General features: G+C 35.3%; 1 protein-coding gene across 3 annotated transcripts; it reads left to right on the top strand.

The window, feature by feature from the left end:
- The first annotated feature begins 4499 nt into the window (after window positions 1-4499).
- LOC122533442 lies at window positions 4500-9205 on the top strand. Of its 3 annotated transcripts, none has more exons than XM_043663124.1 (3): window positions 4500-4895; window positions 6449-6627; window positions 8239-9205. In XM_043663124.1, the coding sequence occupies exons 1-3, from the start codon at window positions 4786-4788 to the stop codon at window positions 8496-8498; spliced, it is 549 nt and encodes a 182-aa protein (XP_043519059.1). In that variant the 5' UTR covers window positions 4500-4785; the 3' UTR covers window positions 8499-9205. The 3 variants fall into 3 exon arrangements, with proteins under 3 accessions (XP_043519059.1, XP_043519070.1, XP_043519081.1); XM_043663135.1 differs by having other exon boundaries at window positions 4526-4847; XM_043663146.1 differs by lacking the exon at window positions 4500-4895 and adding an exon at window positions 5103-5131.
- Window positions 9206-9498: the final 293 nt, after the last annotated feature.

Below are 9498 nucleotides of genomic sequence, written 5' to 3'. Positions count from 1 at the left end.
CCGACACTGCTTTCGATCTCCTCGATCTCTTTCTGTCGTTCGAGGACACGAGATTTTCTCCCTCTCTCTCTTTTTTTTATCTTCTATCTTTCTCTCTCTCCTACGTTTCCCTCTCCCTCTGGTTCGTACACTCTCCTTTCCATTTTCTCCTCATTTTTCTTTCCTTTTTTTTTTTTTATAAAAAAAGTGTTTCGCTCTTCTTAGCTTTGCTGCGGTCAAGGGGTCGGGATAGTTTGAAATTTTCAAAAAATCGATTTTCTTTGTTTTGTTTTGTTTTACATGGTAGTTTGAAGTCTTGGAAATAAGACAGGAAAAGTCTTGGCCATTAAAACGACTTATTTTGGAGTGTAATAATAAATCCGCGGATACAGAATAATTAAATTTGTATCACTGTTTGCAACTTTAAGTGCTATTATAAAGTGTAAATCGTGCGATTCAAATATTATTTTTGACGAATTGAATATTAGGGGACTTGGATTCCATTTTCTCCTCATTTTTCTTTCCTTTTTTTTTTATAAAAAAAGTGTTTCGCTCTTCTTAGCTTTGCTGCGGTCAAGGGGTCGGGATAGTTTGAAATTTTCAAAAAATCGATTTTCTTTGTTTTGTTTCATTTTAAATGGTAGTTTGAAGTCTTGGAAATAAGACAGGAAAAGTCTTGGCCATTAAAACGAGTTATTTTGGAGTGTAATGATAAATCTGTGGATACAATAATTGAATTTGTATCACCGTTTGCAACTTTAAGCGCTATTATAAAGTGTAAATCGTGCGATTCAAATATTACTTTTGACGAATCGAATATTAGGGGACTTGGATTCGATTTAGTTGTGAACTGTAAGAACTGTGAGCCGCGATATAGTAAGTAAAAAAAGTAAGTAAAGGGTACATATGAAAAATGACGTTCTGAAACTTTAAACGCGTTTTTCTCGAAACTAGGTTTTTAGAAACGGTGTGCAAGATATCTCGGAAACTAACCAACCGATTACTGTGAAACTTGGTACGTATCTTTAGTGTAACATTTACTAGAGATTGACGATCGAACATTTCTTAATTTTTAACAATTTCGAAAAATATACACAAAAAAACGTAGAAATTTTTCGCATGAAATCGATACATCAAAAACAAATCGCTGCTATTTTCATAATTTTCACAAAATTGAAAATGTTGGATCGTCAATCCCTAGAGAATATTGTTTACTTTTGAACTTTCTCTTGCAGCTAATCCTATTTGACTGAAATCATGCACACCGATAGGCAACGTAAACAAAAGTTATGTAAAATCATGCCGTTAAAAAGTCAAATAAGAGCCATCTTTCTATCTCTTTTAATGTTGCTTTTTATAGTTTATAACGTGTCAAAATAAACCACCAAATTTCGTGTCAACCAAATATGTACTTTTTTTTTTACTAGCCCTCCAAAGTATTCGTAATTTTTAGGCCCGTCAAACTATCCTGCCCCCTTTAACCTCTTGCGCTGGAATGACGTGCCACGCATTTTTGCTCCCAAAATTGCAACATTTTCTCAGTTTCAAGTATGTTTAAGTACGTAAGCCCAGGCAAAACGAATAATAAACTTATTACTTCTCAATAATTTCTATCCAGTGATGTCATACAAGTTTTAAAAAGAAATCGACAAATTATTGTACACGGTTCGGTCACTCGTTATGGTCCGCGAACCAGTTGCCAGCGCAAGGGGTTGAAAGCCGGTCTGCAAAGTCCTGTAAAATGTTTTCTTTTTTTTTTTTTTCTTATTTTGAGGCGAGAGACTCAAGAGACTCTTTCGCGTTTTGTACCTCTGCACACCAGGGCGCCCAGGATCTCGTCCTCGACAAAGGACGACTAGCCCCATGCTCGAAGGCCAAATCGTCGAAGGTCGATCATCTTTTCGACGAAACGGTTCGGGACGAGTCTACTCTCCTTTTTCTTCTTCTTCTTTTTCCCTCTGACTCTCTCTCTCGTTCACTCTCGTTCTGAGATTGGACGATGGATTTGCTTGTCAGATGGGGAAGAAGCGAGTGGGAAGAGGAGGAAGTGAAACGATTACGCGCGTTTACGATTCGAGCCGTTTGCTACCTGCTGTCCACGACATCGGACGTGGAACGCGCGGGTGAAGGATCGGGAAGTGTTTATTTTGTGAATACGGGCAGGGAAGGGAGGAAGGGTTCAAAATGAAACAAAACGAGAGAAAACGAGGGAGACAAGATGGGAAATTAATGCTAGTTAGATTAAATTTTTATCCAACGAATACTGAGCATTCGAATCAAGATTTTTGCAACATTTAATTCATGGTAATTGTATAATAGTTGCAACGTCACGATGAATTTTAACTGCAGTGGAACTCCGCCTGTATGAATCTTATCGATTAAACAAATATGTAATTTATGTAATCAGAGTTCGTATAACAGGAGTCCACTGACTCTCTCCAGTGATTTATCGCTCGTATAACAAGAGTTCAGGTTTAAATAATTTCCATCAATAAGAGTTCGTTTAATCGGGTATTGATTAAAATTTGACACGGAGTACTGTAACAAATTATTTAGTTTCAATATTTTAACGGATGTTTTGAAATTAAATTAATCAATTAGTTAGATATTCTAGAAATCTGTCACGAGACACGCGAAGGAATTTATTCGAGAAAAAGACGAGCAACCACTCGAGAAAAGAAGTCACAACACGAAGAATATAGATAAACGGAGAACAAACACAGTCGCACTACCTTCGTGCAAAACGTAATTTATATTTTTTTCAAGAGGATCGAAGGGCAGAGGAACGAGAACCTTTAAAAAGAAAAGAAGAAGAAGAAAAAAGAGAGAAAAGAGGGTTCAAGGTCGGGAGGATGAAAGAAACGCGTTCCACTCGTAGGAGTGATCGCGTGTGGGGTAAGACGCGTCGTAGCCCCGAGCTTATGTATACGCGAGGAACGGTTTTGGAACGACCCGCGTAATCCGAATCCGTATTCGAAACCAGTTTCTGCTCCGTGGGTCAACCAAACTCGTCCTGTTGTACAACATCGTCTCCCACCGTGTTCGACCCACGTTCGTTACTCCCCCAAATCGAGATTCCCTGTTTTCATCTCGGCCAATACACCACCATCCTCATCATCATCATCATGTGGCCAGATCCAGCGCTTCCTCTAGGTTCGAATGTTTTTCTAACGACGATCTTTTAACGGTGAAGAAAACAGCTGCGTTGCTGTTTCGATTCGATACGGTCGAACTCTCCCTTACTACACGATTATATTTCAATATATGTTATAATATTATTATTATATTATTATTATATTATTATATTATTATTATTATATTTTAATTATATTATTATTATATTATTATCATTATATTTTAATTATATTATTATTATATTATTATTATATTATTCTCATTATATTTTAATTATATTATTATTATATTATTATTATATTATTATTATAATATTATTATTATATTATTATTATAATATTATTATTATATTATTATTATAATATTACTATTATATTATTATTATAATATTATTATTATATAATATTATTAAATGAGATTGTACTTCAATGTACATTATAATGTTATTAAAATATACGTTGCTTGTTTGGTTCTTTTACGATCTCTTGCACATTTTTTCATAAATAAAGTTCTGCAAAAGTGGAAGGTGACTTAAAGAGATGTAAAAGTGAGAACAATATTACAAACGGCAGCAATTAACTGTTACAGACACTTTGATGTAAATCAATTTTTACTTGAAATACAATTGGTCCAGATGAAAATATATTGAAAATATATCCAAAAAAGTACATTCAAATAAACGAATATGTACAGAAAAGAAAACCAGGTAATTTGTAAATGATATTTAACGCACAAATAAAAATATGCTCCCACTGCGTAAATTAAAATTGAATTCAATTCTTTGGAAGAAACGAATCCTTCTCTAAGTTTGCAAGAACTTTGTGCAAATAGTGTGCAGCAACATATTTGATAAGATGTCCACGTGGATGAGACGTTGCTACTGTCGACAGTCAGCAAGCCAAGTGTGAATTCAACGTAATGCTCGTTTCTCGCGTCGATGCCGATATTTACAAGTTTTTTCGACGAAACGTGTCGTTGCCGTGGATAACCTCGCGCCCTCTTATCTATAAGCGAGCTCCTCCGTTATTACGCGATCTTGTCCAACCACATCGTCGCGGTACGAGCGTGTACACATGTTACGATTGCCTGTAACAAATTAAATCACTCTACCCAGTCGATCAGTTTTTATAATGGTGGATCCACACTGGCCTTTCGCGAACAGGAAACAAAATACTTGACGGCGAAACGAATTTTGTCACGGATAAGAAATGTTCGACGTACACTAACAACAAGTGCAAAGATCAACGTCTTCGATCATTGTCACTGACGATTCTTTCTTTCTTTTTTTTTCTTCTGTAACGTTTAATTCTCTTTTAATTGAACGACCGTCTACCACACGATGAGCGCACAATCCGTGGACGACGAATGACGCGCGTAGAATCGCGGTCGATAAATACGTATCTCCTGTCTGATGACGCAGCGCGCACAGTCAACGAAAGGTAATGCTTTGAAACGTGGATAGACGATTCGAAGGGGGAAAGAAAGTCTCCTGGAGTCGCGACTCGTGCAGTCGTGCTTTATATTCCGCGATCTCAGGATTCCCAATTTTTCGCGTTAATTCGCGCGGCTACGCGGCACTCGCGCTCGTCCAAACGGCAGGACAAGGGGTACCAACGAGGAAAACAGAGGAAAACAGAGGAAAAAGCTACATATATAAGCCGGGAAACAAAGATGAGGGCACTAGTCGACGTCAGCTTCTGTGTCGCAATAGTCGTTGCAGCGATGTCGTGCAGGTTAGTCGATCGATTTGGCCTCTGGTTTCTACGGTTTAAAGGCAATAGGTAACTTTTAGAGATTAAAGAGATACGTATCGATGACACTCGAGCAAACTCCGTATCGTTTCCAGTAATTTTAGCGACAGCGACTGGTCGACCAGTTGCGAGAAAAAATAATAATAATTCGACGCGAGATGCTTTCGATATGGCTCTCTTTGATCCCAATGAAATTTGACGCGGAAATAGTTCTACACGTGAAACAAACATTACTGTGATTTTTAGCGACAGATGGTCGACCAATTGTGAGGAATATTTAAATTTCAAGAAAATCTTAAAGTATTTGAATCGATTTGTTCAAAGATAACTGTAAAGTGCCGGCAAGCGTATGAATTTCCAAACTTGTTGTAATATTAATATATTAGAATGTTAATTTGTGTTAATATGTAATGTTATGTAATATTAATGTTATAGTTGTAATATTAACATATTAGAATGTTAATTTGTGTTAATAGGTAATGTTACGTAATGTTACGTAATGATAATGTAATAGTTGTAATATTAACATACTAGAATGTTAATTTGTGTTAATATGTAATGTTATGTAATGTTAATATTATAGTTGTAGTATTAACATATTACATTATAACATATTAGAATGTATTACATATCATAATATATTAAAATTTATCAGCATATTACATTATAACATATCAGAATCTATTACATATCATAATATATATTAGAATATATCAACATATTACATTCTAACATGTTAGAATGTATTAAGTATCATGGTATTAAAATATATTAACATATTACGTTATAGCAGGATTAGAATGTATTAGAATTAATATGTATAATATGTATTAGAATGTATTATATATCATGATATATTAAAATGTATTGACATGTTACATTATAACATATTAGAATGTATTATATATCATGATATATTAAAATATATTAGAACATGCGGAGAACTTTAGAAACTAATCAGTCCAACAAGTTACTATGTACCTATCATGGACAAACAAGCGGTTTTTCGTGTTAAAATCTTGGGACAGTTTAATTACAATATTGTAATAATTACTAAATTATTATAATTAAACTGTAATTAAAATAATTAGAATAATTACTAATTACAATATTGTAACAATTACTAAATTATTATAATTAAACTGTCGTGGGACAGTTTAATTATAATATTGTAATAATTGCTAAAGTGTCCCGTCGATCGACGATTTTAATAACAAAAGGCTACTCGCACCGAACAAATTAATTTCTAACGTGAAACCTAACTTCTGAGGCCTCCTGACACGTGTGTCTCGTGGCAAAAGCATTGGCAGTTTCGCAATTTCATTAGCACCGTGGCAAGAACAAATTACGATGATTATGTCGATGAAAGTTGCACGCCTTTGGCACAATGTGATACGCAGGATCGAAATTCGATAAGCGTCAACGCGGTATATTATTTAGTTTCATTGCATTAGTCAGATAGATGTATATATTTAGCAAAGGCAACTTTCTCCGCCGCTTTCCTCGGCGCGTGCAAGAAATTTGCAAGGCCACTGGCGACGGACGCATAATGTCGAAGTAACGCGCATTTCGTCTGATAACAGATCTAATGGGCAAGTGTTGGGCGGAACGGATTGGCTGAGAGGTCTCAACGAGAACATCGAAGCTATGAACAGGAACATTCAACGGAACGTACAGCAATTGAACCAACGGATACACGAAACGGTGCAGGAGAACTTGGCGCATGTTCATCGAATGACAGAAAATCTGAACGAGGAGTTAGGTGAGGAGATGATTAGAGTAATTTGAATTAACGTTCATTGGAAGGAAATTTTTTTTGTTGGCGATATCAATTAAATGTTTGAAACCTCTTAGCGATTGGCATCATTTACCTGAACGCGAATGCTACGTCACGAATGAAAAGAAACACTTTGATTTGCTATTTGTTGTGGATTCTACTTATAGAGTAGCTCGTGAAAATATACTTGTAGATTCACGTGTTACGAAACGTTTCGAAATTCCCTTTCGTAGCCACGTACTTGGATAGATTTATTGATTTCATTGAAAGATGCTTGTTAAAAGGAAATTTTGAGCGAATGCACGAATGAAGTAACATCTGTTCGTTGAGGGATAAGAATATTTATATAATTCGAATTATACGGCAAAAGTATCGGTATTTTTATTTTCAAATCAAGCGTTTCCTGATTCAGATTCGACACTTTGCTTTCATAATATCAATAATATTAAATTGTTTTAGTCACATGAAAGTGCTATTAAATGAATGATATTTAAAATATTTGGAATTGATTAACTACTACATATGCAAATGCTATAATAAATACAATGATGTGCGAATATATCTTTTGAAGATTCGTTGTATATATATATAAAATTATTTATAATTCGGCACGTGTGCATAACACGCAGTTTGCTCGTTAGAAGTATGACTAACGCGACTACGTAACCGGTATGAATAATTCTCCGATGGGAACTATTATTTCTGCTTCGAAATGAACTATCACTTAGACAATCGTAGCTAATAATACTGCACGAATTCTATAAATATATAAATCTAATTAACGGTATCCTTGTTGCATGAATAAAGTGCTTTGCAGATAGATTCAGACGAAGTGAGTTTACGCGATAAACCGATTATTCGACATTCTTTTTCTCGATTGTTTCTTCAACTCAGTGTCGGGAAATTACAGCAATTATACCTAAACGTTAACGTAAACGTTCCTTTCACCATCGAGAACCGTTCTCTCTCTCCGCTTTTCAAGGCGATTGAAGGTTTTTTCCCCTAATCGCGACATTTGCCTCGCGTGTTCGATCACTTTGATTTTTGAAATTTCCCAGTCGAGGGGATTTCTTGAGGTTGATGTTAATCGGTTACGAAAAAAAAAAAAAACAAATCTCTTAAGTTGGAAGATGTAAATCCCCCCCAAAAAAACAGATGATATGTTCTATTAAAAAAAATAACTAAAAATATATTACGACTTCGAAATATTCAAAAATCAAAAATACGTAAGTAGTAAGCCTTTGTAGATTCTCCTAATTTTAGTTTTATCTGGTATCTAAATTCTAAGAGAATTTAGAAGCCAATTTTAGCATAAGTTCACGTCTCGTTAAAAACAATTGTCTGCAAATGTCTTTTCATTGTCAAAATCTTCAGTTGATGGAAGAAGTAGCCGTGCGACATAGTATCGCTGTAACATAGTCATTACGATACTACAATTACGATACTAAATTGTTGAATGTCTCAAGAACGAAAGTGACTCACAAATGATTGACTTTTCAACCGTATATTCTTCAAACGTGCCTAACTCTTGGAATTGCTTATCGTGTCATTCCCTCGCTTCATGTTCAATTATCTAACGAAAATTCGAATTTCTAGCGAATGCTCCTGCCTCGGTGTACACAGTTGGAGGCAGCAGCGTGATTCAATCTAACGATGGGACGAGAATCGTGCAGTCTGGTCGCACCTCGGACGGGAAGCCGTACGTTCGCGAGAGCACGGACAGAATCGTGGGCGATACTCTTCGACACGTTGAAAGAATTTACGATCCCACTACGAATTCCACGAAGGTGCACGGCTACACGTTGGATTTGAAGGATCCGAATGCTAAACCTGTTCCAATAAACGAGGCCTCTTAGGTGAGCCGAGAGATCGGCCACTGAAAAATAGGAAAAGAAAAAAAAAAAAAAAGAGATCGACAGACACGCATTCTTCCAATAAAACACATCGATTATGAATTCTGACACTGTCTGGTTTGGGACAATTGTTCAGATGATTGAATAATTTTATTTCGCCAACGACAACACAACAAGCAAGTCTTTCGAAACTTTACTGCGCGTTGAATTTTCATGAGACCCAATTGCAACGTTGCCGCGATGTGGTTGACGTGAAAATTTTTGCAGCGAGAGAGAGAGAAAGAGAGAGAAAGGGAGAGAGAGAGAGAGAGCCATTCGACACGAAAAGTATGTTGCTCGAGTGGTGTAAACGTTTCGCGAATATGCGTGTCAAAGTGGCGCCGAGTGAAACGGGAGATCGCACGCGGGGTGCCTTAAATGGAAATGCCCCTGGCTTGTCCTCGATCTCTCGCGTTCCTCTCGCCTTCTCTTTCAATTCTCGTTTCTCTCTCTCTCTCTCTCCCCCTCCGACGATCCGTTTCGTCATATTCTGACCTTTCCCGTTTCACCCTTTTCCTTCGTAATTATCTCTCTCCCTCTCTTTATACAGAGAATTTATATATTTTTTTTGTTTGATTCTATCATGTTTTAAATTCTATGAACTGACAGTGTATTAGATTTGTACTGTGCAATAGTCCAGTATCAGAAGTAAAGAAAAGATATTCAGTAAATTCTCGATTACTTTATATATATATATTTTATAATATATTATAATATTTACATTTATAATATATATATATATATATAAATATATATTAAGTGAGTAATAGATCTTTATTTATAATGGCTTGTTTTTAATGAGATATTATTTATAATATTATAATATTAAAAATTTATTATATTTGTACTGTGCAATAGTCCAGTATCAAAAGTAAAAAAAAAATATTCAGTAAATTTTCGCGATTACTTTATATATATATATTTTATAATATATTATATACACATATATATTATATACATATAT

This window comes from Frieseomelitta varia, unplaced genomic scaffold (assembly GCF_011392965.1).
Source record: "Frieseomelitta varia isolate USP_RPSP 00005682 unplaced genomic scaffold, Fvar_1.2 scaffold_146, whole genome shotgun sequence".
NCBI lineage: Eukaryota > Metazoa > Arthropoda > Insecta > Hymenoptera > Apidae > Frieseomelitta > Frieseomelitta varia.
Note: the sequence above shows the minus strand (reverse complement) of the source record. Positions and strands in the feature narration are given on the sequence as shown.

Excerpts from the sequence above, each read along its gene's own strand:
- LOC122533442 (XM_043663124.1), top strand. The coding sequence starts at position 4,786 with ATGAGGGCACTAGTCGACGTCAGCTTCTGTGTCGCAATAGTCGTTGCA. Across the intron at positions 4,896-6,448 it reads CTACGGTTTAAAGGCAATAG|ATCTAATGGGCAAGTGTTGG; the intron begins GTAACTTTTAGA and ends GTCTGATAACAG. Across the intron at positions 6,628-8,238 it reads AAATCTGAACGAGGAGTTAG|CGAATGCTCCTGCCTCGGTG; the intron begins GTGAGGAGATGA and ends TCGAATTTCTAG.